At 43.6% G+C, this 13718-nt stretch overlaps 5 protein-coding genes across 7 annotated transcripts; 3 read left to right on the top strand and 2 right to left on the bottom strand.

Moving 5' to 3' along the window:
• Nucleotides 1-1422: 1422 nt before the first annotated feature.
• On the top strand, nt 1423-2182 carry LOC111072356 (UPF0184 protein CG14818). 2 transcript variants are annotated; one of them, XM_022364140.2, is made up of 3 exons: nt 1423-1608; nt 1660-1923; nt 2001-2182. In XM_022364140.2, the coding sequence occupies exons 1-2, from the start codon at nt 1530-1532 to the stop codon at nt 1875-1877; spliced, it is 297 nt and encodes a 98-aa protein (XP_022219832.1). In that variant the 5' UTR covers nt 1423-1529; the 3' UTR covers nt 1878-1923; nt 2001-2182. The 2 variants fall into 2 exon arrangements, with proteins under 2 accessions (XP_022219832.1, XP_022219833.1); XM_022364141.2 differs by having other exon boundaries at nt 1983-2182.
• A 403-nt stretch (nt 2183-2585) lies between these two features.
• On the bottom strand, nt 2586-4441 carry LOC111072355 (WD repeat-containing protein 18). Of its 2 annotated transcripts, XM_041595681.1 has the most exons (3): nt 3641-4441; nt 3026-3592; nt 2586-2891 (listed from the first exon to the last, which is right to left on the bottom strand). In XM_041595681.1, exons 1-3 carry the CDS (start codon nt 4406-4408, stop codon nt 2838-2840), a joined length of 1389 nt encoding a protein of 462 aa, XP_041451615.1. In that variant the 5' UTR covers nt 4409-4441; the 3' UTR covers nt 2586-2837. The 2 variants fall into 2 exon arrangements, with proteins under 2 accessions (XP_041451615.1, XP_022219831.2); XM_022364139.2 differs by having other exon boundaries at nt 2586-3592; nt 3641-4440.
• Nucleotides 4442-5243: 802 nt separating this feature from the next.
• LOC111072320 (ubiquitin-conjugating enzyme E2 G2) lies at nt 5244-6861 on the top strand. Its single transcript, XM_022364095.2, has 4 exons — nt 5244-5461; nt 5633-5714; nt 5784-6043; nt 6106-6861. The coding sequence occupies exons 1-4, from the start codon at nt 5419-5421 to the stop codon at nt 6222-6224; spliced, it is 504 nt and encodes a 167-aa protein (XP_022219787.1). The 5' UTR covers nt 5244-5418; the 3' UTR covers nt 6225-6861.
• A 284-nt stretch (nt 6862-7145) lies between these two features.
• On the bottom strand, nt 7146-9718 carry LOC111072319 (phosphatidylinositol 4,5-bisphosphate 5-phosphatase A). Its single transcript, XM_022364094.2, has one exon. The coding sequence runs from the start codon at nt 9383-9385 to the stop codon at nt 7874-7876; it is 1512 nt and encodes a 503-aa protein (XP_022219786.1). The 5' UTR covers nt 9386-9718; the 3' UTR covers nt 7146-7873.
• A 206-nt stretch (nt 9719-9924) lies between these two features.
• Nucleotides 9925-12265, top strand: LOC111072318 (T-complex protein 1 subunit zeta-like). Its single transcript, XM_022364093.2, has 2 exons — nt 9925-10176; nt 10565-12265. The coding sequence occupies exons 1-2, from the start codon at nt 10040-10042 to the stop codon at nt 12021-12023; spliced, it is 1596 nt and encodes a 531-aa protein (XP_022219785.1). The 5' UTR covers nt 9925-10039; the 3' UTR covers nt 12024-12265.
• Nucleotides 12266-13718: the final 1453 nt, after the last annotated feature.

Below are 13718 nucleotides of genomic sequence, written 5' to 3'. Positions count from 1 at the left end.
ATTTTTATATATGTATATCCGATCATCATTATCGAATATACCATCTTAAAATAAATTATCGTTGAAGGGATATACATATACAATATAACAGTTTTTAATATTGGGGTGGTAAGCGTCTTGCAAAATTAACTTACACTTATAAAGTGAAGGGTATATTTCGACAGCGCTGTAAAAAACGTACGCGACGACTCGGCTCGGCTGTCGCATCGGCAAAGAACCAACTTCGTGTGCCTTCGTATGCTGTATGCATACAAGAGAGCGGCTGGCTCTAGAGCGCTCTCTCTCTCTAAAAAAATTTCAAGAGAGCCTGGAGCCAGCTCTAGAGCCAGCCTCAAAAATTCGTGTGCAGAAATTTCGTATGGCGTTACGCATCTTATACTTATATTGTCTTTGGTCCCACCCACACCCCCAGCCATGTGGGAACCAGAACCAACAACACCGGCAAGCGAAGAACCGGCATCCCCGATGGAATCAAAAACACCGGCAGTTCTATTAACCAGGGAATCGTCAGCTGCAGCTGCAGCTCCCCCACGAATCTCCCAAACGGGCTGGCGTACCGAAAACAACGCCCCCAGTGTTTCGACCAATAGAGGCCAGGACACCATCCTACGCGTGCAGCAGTATCTTTGGTGTTATACAGGGGACCCCCTCCCCTCGATACAGCGCGTTCACCGGTGGGTCCATCCGGCAGGAGGAGGAGACCATGACCGTGCTGAACATTTTTAAGACGGCCGGGGCCAGATCATTGCTGGTGCGTGCGTGGCAGCCAGAGCACTAACACCGGAGATGAGGAAGACGGCGATTAACACCATCGCCGACCATTTCTTCCAAAGGGAGCAGAAGCTCACCCTCAAGGAATGTCGTGTTTTTGAGAGTCAGCTTCTGAACCTATTTCCCGGAGAAGAGGACTCAGATTACAGGACTGATCGGCGAGGAAAAATATATATTCGCTATAAAAATAAGTGCGCCGCGGCAGCGTTTAAAAAAAATGTAAACAGGAAGCTGTTCCCAGGCTCCCCAACCACACCTGTGTCGCCAATGTCTGTTACTCGAACCTGGTCGCAGGGGCTCACTGAAACCTTTGACGAGATCGATAAAGACGAATAAAAAAATAAATATATTTAAACAAACAATAGATAACCGATTTCTTTACTTCATCCCAGGACTTATCGGTGTCGAATTTTCCAAAATAGTTTTCAGTATTTTATTGAGTTCTCGGTATTTTGGGCTATCGATAGCTATCGTTATCAAAGAAATGAAACTATCAATGTAATAATGAAACTATCAATGAAATAATGAAACGCAGCTATCGGTATCAATTAGCATTTCGATATATTGATTTCGATATATCGCTGCCTTCACTAGAAGTGTAGTGGAACACGACCATTCGATCGATACTGTATCGATATATTTTACTAATCTCAGTGTTGAAAATCGAGAGAGAACTTCAAGCCTATGTCCCGTGACATAAAATCTCCCTCGGAGAAATATAAATTGTATTTAGCAAAGGCAAAGGGCAGCTAAGGGATATGTCGCCCAAGAACAACCACGATCCCACAATGTCCAGCGACTCGGGCAATGCAAATGTACAGGAGGCAGACCTACAAGGTAAGTTAGGTGAGATTTCAACGCATTGATAACCACAATATCCATTCAAAGAAATGGAAGATGTCAACCAGAGATTGGACGCCCTCAGCTGCGCCCTGGACGCCGTTGAGCAGCGCACCGATGACATCATGTCGCAGCTACGGGAGCTGCTGAACTCCAATAGGGAGATCCGCCGACAGCTCGCGGAGCAGAAGGACAAATCTGGTGATCAGGAGAATGCCGATGATGACATGAATGGACAGCCGAATAATGATAATGTATCAAAGTAAAGCTGATTCCCAGCTTATTGTTTGTCTATATCTTCCTTTGTTTTGTGTAAGATTTGTTTGTGTTTTTTTTGTTTGTTTTGTGTACATATATAAATAAACTTATAGTCATCTGTTTGTTTACAGATATTTGCATATGTACGAGCCATTTTTACATTTATACGAATAATGATGGGAGGAGTGTTGACGTGGTGGACTATCGGCGGATCGAATCAATCTTCAGGTCGGCGTAAAATGACCTTCGTCTTTTAAAAACTCAAACTTGAAATTGAACTCGCCGTTGAATAAGAAGTTATATGGATACTTTGTGAAGTTACTTTTTTTTAAATTATCTTTAACTTGAGGTCGAAACCGCTGCTCCTCCGACTCAAGCAGCCCCTGGAACCCTCCTGGGTTTGGTTGCTATGTGAAAAGGAAATATTGGGACTTAGGAACCAGATTTTTAGATGCTGAGGAATTGGGATATTCTTCATTATAATGAAGGAAAATTGTCAGACATTCGATCGGTCGGATAGACTAACAGAAAAAAACAGTCGACATTAGTTTTTTTCTGTATACAATATTTTAGATGGGCAGTTTTTTTTTTGTTATTATTTGATTTAGTGTGATATCAGAGGAGTTTACGCGTCAAATACAGCTGCTCCACCTCTTATAGTCTTTGAGAACTAGGCTTCAAATAAGACGGAAAAAAAGATGGACTCGGATATTGGATACTGATCAAAAATATATGTATGTAAATATTTATGTAGCTACTAAATGGGGCGGGGAACGATTCTTTTTGTCCGTTAAAATTCATTTACGCGAATTGAATATATCCCTGTACTATTTCATACACTTTAATAATTGAAAAGGCACATTTTATTTTCGGACAGCCGGTCAACGAAAACTTCCCAATTTTGGACACCCTTTTTTATTTCTATACAGTTTTTAATTTTTTTATATTATATATTACCGAATTTTAATCTAAGTAAACAAAAGGGTGGAGCACAGGCCTAGCTCCTGCGAGCTTTCTTGCGATTTCTCTCCGGCGGAGCCTTGACGTTTTCCGAATTGTCTGCCTGATACTTCGCCATGATTGCAAGCACTTTCTCGTTTTGCTTTTTGAGGCGTCGGTTTTCGGCGATAAGTTCCTGTAATGCAGGGGCATTGGAATGGGCCTCATAGTCTTCCTCTTCAATATTATCACAATCAACTTCGCCAACGTCCGCTGAAGGCACATCTGCAACTTTGGGAGATTGTTCAGTTAACTCCAACGTCTCCTCGTCAAAGTCAATAGCATCGTCATCGTCACACAGATTTACGAGCTGCATTTTTTGTAATATTTTGTTATTCTCTGGATCTAAGTAACTTTTGTTGAAGTTCCGCTTTGGTTTGCCACGTTCTTTGGGGTACTCCTTGGTGACGAACAACTCAATGTAATCATTGATATCCGGAGGGCTGATCATACGCTTCAGACTGTCTGCGAATAATTGTGGCTGCTTGTGTTGCGGCTGGAAAATGCCGGGACTGAGAAGACGGATTCTCAAATTGGTGATCACGCCGTTCTGGGGAATACTCTTCATGAGCTGCCGACTCGCAACATCCCAAACGCAGACTTGCTTATCCTCACCGCCAGAAATCAATTGTTGGGCATTCATTGTCAGAGCCAATGAGGTTATGGGTTTTCCAACCGTATGGCCAATAAAGGCCTGAGCCTCGTCCTCCTCCAGGTGGTATTCCTGTAAACAACCATGATTAACCATGTCATTTTTATTGGAGTCACTCACCTTCATCCGTGGCGCTCGCCAATTGTGAAACACAAACGCCTTGCCTTCGGCGGAGCCAACATAAATGCTAGTCTCCATCCTATTGACAACCACGCTGTGCAGTGCTACTGGGAACACAATGCTGAGGAGCATGATGCCACCGCTCAAGTCATATACGTTGCAGCAGCGGTCTAGGGACACTGTGTATAGGTAGGAGCGAATGCCCCCAATTCCAGTGTGCAGATCTGTTACAGACAGTCCATGATCGCTAAAGCTGTACAGGGGCTCACTGCCCTCCTGGCTGCCATTGTCCAGCGGTGCAACTGAGAAGGTGAGATCCCACACCAGTACGGCTCCATCTTTGCCGGCGCTAATGAAATGCTCGCCATTGTCGGTGAAGCGCAGGCAGGTGATGGCCTGGTAGTGTTTCGAGAGGGTGCTCAGCATGCGGCCAGTGTTCATGTGCCAGATATATATGCTCTCCTGTATTCCAACTACCAGGTACGCGCCATCTGGAGAAAGGGCCATAGCGTTGGCCTTGCCTGGCAACACAAATCGCAGGCTCGACATTTGCTCCTGCTTATTAATAGGCCAGACGTGGAGCAGAGGCTTCATTGTGTTGGCTGCCAGAACATAATTCAGCCCAATCATAGCCAGACTGTGGCGTTGGGCATTTCCTCCGCCCTTGTACTTCATTAGGTCGGTGCCAGTGCGCAGATCCTGGACGCTGCATGTTGTGTTTTCCTCGCTACAGGAGCTGACGAATAAGGCTTCCACAGCATCTCCCATTTTCTACAGCACGTGCGAAGACAAATAAGAACTAGAGATGTTGAATGTTTATATATCAATATATCGATATATATATATATCCATATATCGATATATATATATCAATGTAATAATAAACTATCAATGAAATAATGAAACGCAGTTATCGGTATCAAAGAAAAAAAATGAAATTATCAATGAAATAATGAAACTATCAATGAAATAATGAAACGCAGTTATCGGTATCAAAGAAAAAAAATGAAATTATCAATGTAATAATGAAACTACAATGAATAGACGTATCAAAGAAAAAAATGAAATTATCAATGTAATAATGAAACTATCAATGAAATAATGAAACGAGTTACCGGTATCAAAGAAAAAAAATGAAATTATCAATGATAATGATAAGTAATATGAAACTATCAATGAAATAATGAAACGCAGCTATCGGTATCAAAGAAAAAATGAAATTATCTGTATCAAGTAAATAGCAGCCCGCAGCAACTACGAATTGCACGAGTCTGGCAACGCCACAAAAACGACGTCACATTCGTTTTATGTTGTTTTTGTTTGAACCTTAATATGTAAATAATCCAATAAAAAGGACTTCTGAAAACTTCAATCGTGTAGAAAATTTATGTATCTATCGGATAAGATTGTTTGTTAAGGGTTGAGAGGGCCAACTAGCTAGTAATATTAAACGGAATATCAAAATCAAGGAATATGATTAAGCTGACTCATGTTGTTCATAATATTGTAAGTTAACAGAGAGCCAATGCTACGCTGCAGAGACAATGTTAAGCTAACAGTGAACTGAGATAGCCTGGCAACCCTGCTCACGTAGTATAATTTTTTCTTGGGGCAGACATTGACAAAAACACACACTTGTATTATATTTTATATAAATAAACATTGCAAAGCTTATTTACTACGACGTGTCTGAATTGACGCCGTATCCGAGCTCTGAACGCTGCGATCGTCGCAAAAGACGAAGACACCTGGACTGACTCAAGTGGAAGAGAAGGGCAATGGCTGGATCCGCACTGCGTCGCCTGATGGCGGAATACAAACGTAAGTGGGGCGGATGATAGTGCGTGAGCAGACGCGGGCGCGGGTGTTGGCGTTGATTATGTTGTCGTTGTTAGATCCGCCAAAGTCCAAATACTGCATAAGCCTGTGCCCTGCGTCTGCAGCAACAGTTTTTTAATTTTGTTTATCAGCTGAATGGCATGATTCTCACAGAGTTAACGCTCGACCCACCGGAAGGAATCGTAGCTGGTCCCGTTAGTGAAGACAATTTCTTCGAATGGGAAGCACTAATTGCGTAAGTATTGGTCCCAACGATCGTACTGCCTTATAATTTATAGTTGTATCCATTCTTTGCACTTTGCAGTGGACCCGAGGGCACTTGCTTCGAGGGAGGCGTATTTCCCGCCCGACTCGTTTTTCCACCCGACTACCCACTGAGTCCGCCAAAAATGAAATTCACTTGTGATATGTTCCATCCAAACATCTTTGCTGATGGTCGCGTCTGCATATCAATATTACATGCGCCAGGCGACGATCCCCTGGGCTACGAGCTGTCGGCCGAACGCTGGAGTCCAGTCCAAAGCGTGGAAAAGATCTTGCTTAGCGTGGTCAGCATGCTGGCGGGTGAGTAAAGCTTCGTCGGCCCACGAATTGCCCCTGATCTTATGACTGGCTCTTATTGCTAGAACCCAACGACGAAAGTGGCGCTAATGTTGATGCGGCCATTATGTGGCGCGAACGAAGAGAAGAGTTCAACAGTATCGCTCGACGTCTCGTGCGAAAAACACTCGGATTGGCAACATAGAGCCGAGTTCAGTTGCTATAAAACTAGATCCATTCTACCCAACAAAATCCAACTATGAGCCGGGAGGAAAGTCGTGGAAAAGCCTCTACAATCCCACTGTACCCTCAACCGATGACAACCTTTTACATTAGCAAGATTCAAGAAACATAGCAATAAAATCGGCTGTTAGCTACAAGCGGGCAACAGTTCATCCCGACTTAAGTATTGTATACACTATTGATGTTGATATTAGTATTTCGGACACCATCCTTTAATATCCACCCGATTTGATGGAGTTGGAAACATACTTTTTCATCGTTCAATTCGGGAGCAGTATATGTACATGTATGTTTGTCTTGTGCACAACAGTTTGGTGGACTTTTATTAATATCTACGATATACATATATGCACATACATATGTATGTGTTATCACGCAATTATTCTGTGATCGCAATAATGCTGTATGAAAGGAGAAACCTCTTTCCGGTTTGTCTGTTGATGGGAACATCTAATTTTGGGATAATCTAGTCTGAATTCTGGACCTGAAACACTACGAAAATCAAGAATAAAAACATTGAGTAGCTGCACCCATTTAACTTTGCCACTTTTAATAGAAAAGTGGACATGCGAATATGGTTAAAGAAATAGTCAATTAAAGCAGCAGTCAAATTTGAATTTAATTTGTATATACACATGCGCCCCGCCGGGGGGGCCGGCGGCCGGGGCCCCCGCGCGGCCGGGCGGGGGGGGGGGCGCGCCCGGGGGGCCGGCCCCAGCGCGGGGGGGGGGGGGGGGCTACATATGTATGTACAAACCAACATAGAAATGTACACGTTTATACAGTGCTCTGCAAGTGCCAAGTGCACTTGCAGCTTTCAAAGAAATGTAAGCAAAAAATTGAAACCTTTTGCCTTTTGTGATTTTAATTTACAATATTAACATTTTCATTGCAATATGTATTTATTGCTGTAAATAGGTATATTATTTAAAAAGACAGTTAGGGAATGAATACTAAGATAAATACACATACAAATGTCTTTCCATGCATTTTTATGTATTCACCTATCCATAGAAAAGACAAAGACTACACTGGAATTATTTCTTTACCCGCAAAGAATTTTGTGTGAATTATGCCCCCTTTTTTTTTAACACGACATGTTAACGATACTTAGTATTAATTAACGGATCTATTTATATTTTGTATGAGTAAAAACTGGGGTCAACTGGGGTCTTATCACATTGCATGCTTTGTAGCACATAGTGGGATGAGTCATAGCAGCACATACTTGCCAGTTGCCAGTACCCATAATTATCCGCTACGAAATTGACAAACCGGTTGAATTTCTCGATTTCCGTGACACTGCAATATAAATAGCGTAATTCACACAGGGCCAAGATGAGAGTACACGGACATTATTTGTTGAGTTTAGTATAATTCTATAACAAAATATGTACATATATATATGTGTATAACTAAATGCATCTACATATATATTATATGTATTAAAAATGAAAAATATGTACATACATACATATGTATATTAATAGGCAACCAACTAAACGCAATCAAAAAATGTCAATAATAACAGTAATGGATACAGTTGATGGGGAAAAACAAATGCAGGTTGCTATTGGACTAAATTATACTGACGTCCAGCGCCTCGGCTAGCTAGTCAACATTGTACTCGGTTCGATAAGGCGAACCGCTTTGTTTCTCAGCCACAAACGCGCTGCTGATCCCTGACAGGCTGGTCACACCCCGCAACCCTGTGCTGCGAAAGTAGATGAGCACGTACTGCTCACCATGCCGTAGCTCCACGTCGTCAGCAAAGTCGATGCGAACTTGCTCTCCGTCGGTCTCCTGTTGGCGGCGCAGACGCTGGCGATTCCGGTGATGGTGGCGGCCACGCCGATGCCGGGCAGGCGTATCGAAGTAATCGCGCTCATTGTTCGAGTCCGATGAGGTGGGGGACTCGGCCTGGTTGACGTACTCATAAGCAGAATAGTGCGCCAAGCTAGCATAGTCAATGGGGTATATGCCTATCCAGTCATGGGGACCTTCATCGAACTCCACCTGCTTGCGGTACTCCACGGTGTTCTCGTCACCAATGCGCCATAGCGAAATAGTGGAGAAACTCACACCTGGGGCCCGAACATTTGGATACAGCTTAATTGTAAATTCACTTGTGACCGGCTTGTGGTCGCTGATGGTGTAGACTGGGTGGGATTTGTACGAGGACTGTTCGATGGCCAGCTGCATCCCACGTTGACGGTTTGACGGCTGCACGGCGTACATGATGCGATCCGTCCAGGCCGGACGACGCTTTAAATCGTACTCGGAGGTGCCCTCCTTAAACTTAAACGTGGGTGGAAATGCAGGCATTCGTTCGTGCATTACTTGGAAAGCCTGCTGTGTGTGTTCCCGAACATGTAACAGCTGATCCCGCTTTATAAGAGTCACGTACTGGCTTTCATTGCGCAACGCCTCCCTGACCTCTGTGGAGGAGTCGTTGCCCTGCAGACGAAAGTTGAGATCACCAAACCAAAAGACATAATCGTGGTCGTAGATCTCACGATAGTGTTTCACGTGATAATGATGGTTCTCCAGTATTTGTTTGTAGTCATCGATCCGTTCATCTAGCTGATGGTCATGCGCAGCCAAGTGGGCCACCACGAAGGCCAGTCCACAGCCATACATTGTGAAACGAACACTCACCGCACCCTTGTTACCCCAAATACCGCCAAAGCCGGTACGCGTGAACTCTGACTCGATGTCATTGAGGTGCTCTACGTGTGGGCGACGCACAAACATGGTTAGAAGCAGGCCCTGCATTTGTTCTGACTTCACGGATACATAGTTGTAGCTGCGCAGAAGCTCTTTTGCCTTGTGCGTCCACGGATCCTCCTTAAACAAGCTTAAGACTTGTTGCTGCGGCTGGGCATTTACCTCTTGCAGTCCAATGGCATAAATGTCCGGCAAGTGCTCTTCCGCAGCATCGTTTGCATCATGCAAGCCGAGCAGGTGGCGCAGTGATATGTTGTCCGGAAAGCGACTGCCTACATTCCAGGTAACCACATAAACGCGATAGGTTTCCAGCTGTTGGCGTGGATTGCCAGCAGCAGTCGCCTCGGAGTCGTTTGTTCTCTCGGGGCTTGAGCTGTGGTCTTCATTGTGGCTCATTGTGTGCACAGATATAAACCGATAAAAGTACCTGTACTATATTTGCTGGGTGTGTATTATGATATCTGTTAACTTTAAAAAGCGGAAAATTAATTTGCCTTGCTGCACTACAAAGGCTAACACCAGCTGCTATGAGTGCAATCGGATTTCACTGTGAATTGGTTAGATTACAACAGAACAGCTTTTGGGAATTATGAGTTTACTTAGTATTTGGAGTTTATTACTTCGCTGTTATGGGTGTGAGTATATTTGTTAATAGAGGGACACGATATATATCGGGCCAATTTAGTTTTCCCGTTTAAATTAATTGTCACGTCGCGGATTGAATTCGATGCTCTGATGATATCTGAATCAAATTACGGATAAACTTATAAATAAAATATATATTAGCTTTTGATTTTGAGGGCCAGCAGTTGCATACCGCACAATGTGCTCAAATGCGCAAGACATATACTGTCCACTACACTACTATACCTGTATAGTATGAAAATCAAGCAACGAACCATGTTGATATTTTTTGGGCAAAGTATCGGTTCTGGTGTGTGGTCATACTGCGTTCCAAATTTTCACTTAGCGTGTTGCTCATTTTTTGCAAAGTAATTTTACAATTTGTAAACGAAAATTAAATAGAATACCATTCCATTCTAAAACATAATGGCTTCAATTAGTTTGCTGAATCCCAAGGCTGAGTTCGCCCGTGCCGCTCAGGCTCTGTCCATCAATATCAGCGCCGCCAAAGGTCTGCAGGATGTCATGCGTACCAACCTAGGTCCCAAAGGAACAGTAAAAATGTAAGTTTTTGGCTGTCTCCTTGTGACTTATCCCCACCCACCAGAATTTATCTTCATAAGCGAAAGAATGCAATTGAAAAACATGTATTCAGACACAGCTGCGTTGCCTGATGTTTAAGGTTAGAAATGAACTGTAATAGCGGCATGCGTCATCGTCCAGCAGAAGTTGCTCTAGAACCGGATTTAGCTCACAAATGCAGAGATTTCAGGCATTTTTAGTACAAATAATATAAAACATGATACTTAAACTTAGAGTCTATGTCATGGCAAGTGAAATTAGCTCCCAAATTGTTTCCATTGCCGTTAGTCGGATAGCTCAACCGTAGAAAGAGGAGTGACTCACGCGCTTTAAGCACGCACACTAACAGAAATTTATCGAACATTCTAGGTTGGTCTCTGGAGCCGGGGATATTAAGATAACAAAGGATGGCAATGTTCTGCTGCATGAAATGCAGATCCAGCATCCAACAGCTTCGATGATTGCCAGGGCCAGCACGGCCCAGGATGATTCCACTGGGGATGGTACCACCACCACAGTGATGCTGATCGGAGAGCTTCTCAAGCAGGCCGATATCTACTTGTCTGAGGGTCTGCACCCCCGCATCATGGCCGAGGGATTTGAGAAGGCCCGCGACAAGGCGCTGGAGGTCCTCGACAAGGTCAAAGTTCCCGTTGAAATCAACAAGAAGAATTTAGTTGAGATTGCAAACACCAGTCTGAAGACCAAAGTGCATCCAGCTTTGGCCGACCTGCTCACCGAGGTGTGTGTGGACGCTGTCCTGACCATAGCTAATGACAAGAAGCCCGTTGATCTGCACATGGTTGAGCTGATGGAAATGCAGCACAAGACTGACACAGACACGCAGCTTGTGCGTGGTCTGGTCATGGACCATGGCGCCCGCCATCCGGACATGCCCAAGCGGCTAGAGAATGTCTACATTCTCACCGCCAATGTCTCCCTGGAATACGAGAAGGCTGAGGTCAACTCTGGATTTTTCTACAAGACGGCCGAGGAGCGCGAAGCTTTCGTCCGTGCTGAGCGTGAGTTTATAGATCAGCGTGTGAAAAAGGTGATTGAACTGAAACGGTCGGTGTGCGACGGCACAGACAAGACTTTCGTGTTGATCAACCAGAAAGGAATAGATCCTATTTCCTTAGATGCGCTCGCCAAGGAGGGAATTCTGGCTCTGCGTCGCGCCAAACGCCGTAATATGGAGCGTTTGGCTCTTGCTTGCGGCGGTACCGCAATGAACTCCTTTGACGATCTTCAAGAGGAGCATCTCGGCTACGCGGGTGTCGTTTACGAGCATGTCCTAGGTGAGAACAAGTACACATTTGTCGAGGACTGCAAAAATCCGCTTTCGGTCACCATTTTAATCAAGGGACCTAACAAGCACACCATTACCCAGATCAAGGATGCCATACGCGATGGCCTCAGAGCCATCAACAACACAATTGCCGACAAGGTTCTAATTCCTGGTGCTGGCGCTTTCGAAGTGCGTGCCTACAACGAGTTGGTGGCATACAAGGACACCATTAAGGGCAAGGCGCGTTTAGCAGTGCAAGCCTTTGCTGATTCTCTGCTGGTGATACCCAAAACTCTTGCCGTTAACAGTGGATACGATGCCCAGGACACTATCGTGAAGCTTACCGTCGAGGATCGCTTGCACCCGGACCTAGTTGGGCTCGATCTGGCCACCGGTGAGCCCATGAAGCCCGTCGATATGGGAGTCTACGACAACTACATCGTCAAAAAGCAGATTCTCAACTCATGCTCCATAATTGCCAGCAACCTGCTGCTCGTCGACGAGGTCATGCGTGCGGGCATGACCAGCCTTAAGGGGTAGTCTTCTCAGACCACTCACTCGATTATTCAAGTAAATGCGCAACCTCTACCCGCGACTAAAATCACAAAAACAATTCAAACCTACGCGAAAACGAAATTGTACACTCGCTACACACATATTGGAGCGATTGCAAGTATTCACATATACACCATCAAGCTAATGCATTTCTAGTTTTTGTATTAATACTACTGCTTAATGAATACAAAACGTTGACTTAAAATTAAAAGCTAATATAATTAAATACATTTTGTCATTTCCTTTTTTCATTAATTTTAAATTAATACAAACCATTGGTTTAAAATTAAAAGCTAAAATTATAACTGAATACAGTTTTGTGTCAAATTCATTTTTGGTACGGTTCCTGTTTTTAATCATTGGTGGATTCATATTTGTTAAACTATGTAAGATTTTGTACCACCAGAGATTAGCTTAGTAACATATTTACAAATAGGAAATATGTACATCTAGTTAAAACTAAATGCTAACATGAGAGATGGGGGTGAGAATTTAATTACTGCTTGATTCCATATTGGTTTTATTATACCCGTACTCAAAAAAGAGTTAAGGGGTATATTAGATTTGTGGTAAAAGTGGATGTGTGTAACGCAGAGAAGGAAAATTTTCCGACCCCATAAAGTATATATATTCTTGATCAGCATCAATAGCCGAGTCGATATAGCCATGTCTGTCTGTCCGTCCGTCCGTCCGTCTGTCCGTCTCGATGAGCGCCTGGATCTCAGAGACTATAAGAGCTAGCGAAACCAAATTTGGTTTCCAGACTTATGTGATATCACACTGCTACAAGTGTATTTCAGAATTTCGCCCCGCCCCCTTCCGCCCCCACAAAGGACGAAAATCTGTGGCAGGCACAATTTTAAAGATACGATAAAACTAAAAACGCAGTATCGTAGAGAATGCCCATATCTACCAGATTGCCAAATCTGAACTAGATCGGATCATAATTATAGCCAGAATGAAGAATTTAATTTTCAGTTGCTTCCCCTCCCCCTCCCGGCCACAACAACGCAACTCATTTTCCTTCTCGCTCGCACACTCTGCCGCGTTCAGTGCGCGAGCAACCCCTAGCGGAGAAGATGTAGAATCTAATTGGAACATGTATAATCTACATGTTAGATGAAGAATATACATTGTATATGTAGATGTAGATAGCATATGTAGCAAAAAAAATGTAAAATGTAAAATTTTTTTTTTCCTAAAATTCTTAAAAATCATAAGCTCAAAAATGTATATACTGACTGAGTACGGGTATAAGTAGAGTCGCGTCCCCAGAAGCGACTCACACGTTCCTTCTCGTTGTTTTTATACCCGTACTCAAAAAAGAGTTAAGGGGTATATTAGATTTGTGGTAAAAGTGGATGTTTGTAACGCAGAGAAGGAAACGTTTCCGACCCCATAAAGTATATATATTCGTGATCAGAATCAATAGCCGAGTCGATATAGCCATGTCTGTCTGTCCGTCTGTCTGTCTGTCCGTCTTGTTGAGCGCTTAGATCTCAGAGACTATAAGAGCTAGGGCAACCAAATTTGGTTTCCAGACTCATGTGACATCACACTGCTACAAGTGTATTTCAAAATTTCGCCCCACCCCCTTCCGCCCCCAGAAAGAACGAAAATCTGTGGCAGGCACATTTTTAAAGATACGATAAAACTAAAAACGCAGTATCGTAGAGAATG

Source organism: Drosophila obscura, unplaced genomic scaffold (genome assembly GCF_018151105.1).
Source record: "Drosophila obscura isolate BZ-5 IFL unplaced genomic scaffold, ASM1815110v1 contig_75, whole genome shotgun sequence".
NCBI classification, from domain to species: domain Eukaryota; kingdom Metazoa; phylum Arthropoda; class Insecta; order Diptera; family Drosophilidae; genus Drosophila; species Drosophila obscura.
The sequence above is the reverse complement of the archived record's forward strand: the minus strand, read 5'-3'. Positions and strand labels throughout refer to the sequence as shown.

What these genes read in the sequence shown, in the direction of transcription:
- LOC111072355 (XM_022364139.2), bottom strand. Translation starts at nt 4,408, where the DNA reads ATGGGAGATGCTGTGGAAGCCTTATTCGTCAGCTCCTGTAGCGAGGAA. An exon ending in GGCGAGCGCCACGGATGAAG is followed by an intron (nt 3,593 to 3,640) that starts GTGAGTGACTCC and finishes GGTTGTTTACAG; the next exon opens with GAATACCACCTGGAGGAGGA.
- LOC111072320 (XM_022364095.2), top strand. Translation starts at nt 5,419, where the DNA reads ATGGCTGGATCCGCACTGCGTCGCCTGATGGCGGAATACAAAC. An exon ending in CCTGATGGCGGAATACAAAC is followed by an intron (nt 5,462 to 5,632) that starts GTAAGTGGGGCG and finishes TGATTCTCACAG; the next exon opens with AGTTAACGCTCGACCCACCG. An exon ending in CGTGGTCAGCATGCTGGCGG is followed by an intron (nt 6,044 to 6,105) that starts GTGAGTAAAGCT and finishes TCTTATTGCTAG; the next exon opens with AACCCAACGACGAAAGTGGC.
- LOC111072319 (XM_022364094.2), bottom strand. Translation starts at nt 9,385, where the DNA reads ATGAGCCACAATGAAGACCACAGCTCAAGCCCCGAGAGAACAAACGAC.
- LOC111072356 (XM_022364140.2), top strand. Translation starts at nt 1,530, where the DNA reads ATGTCGCCCAAGAACAACCACGATCCCACAATGTCCAGCGACTCGGGC. An exon ending in ACAGGAGGCAGACCTACAAG is followed by an intron (nt 1,609 to 1,659) that starts GTAAGTTAGGTG and finishes ATCCATTCAAAG; the next exon opens with AAATGGAAGATGTCAACCAG.
- LOC111072318 (XM_022364093.2), top strand. Translation starts at nt 10,040, where the DNA reads ATGGCTTCAATTAGTTTGCTGAATCCCAAGGCTGAGTTCGCCCGTGCC. An exon ending in CCCAAAGGAACAGTAAAAAT is followed by an intron (nt 10,177 to 10,564) that starts GTAAGTTTTTGG and finishes CGAACATTCTAG; the next exon opens with GTTGGTCTCTGGAGCCGGGG.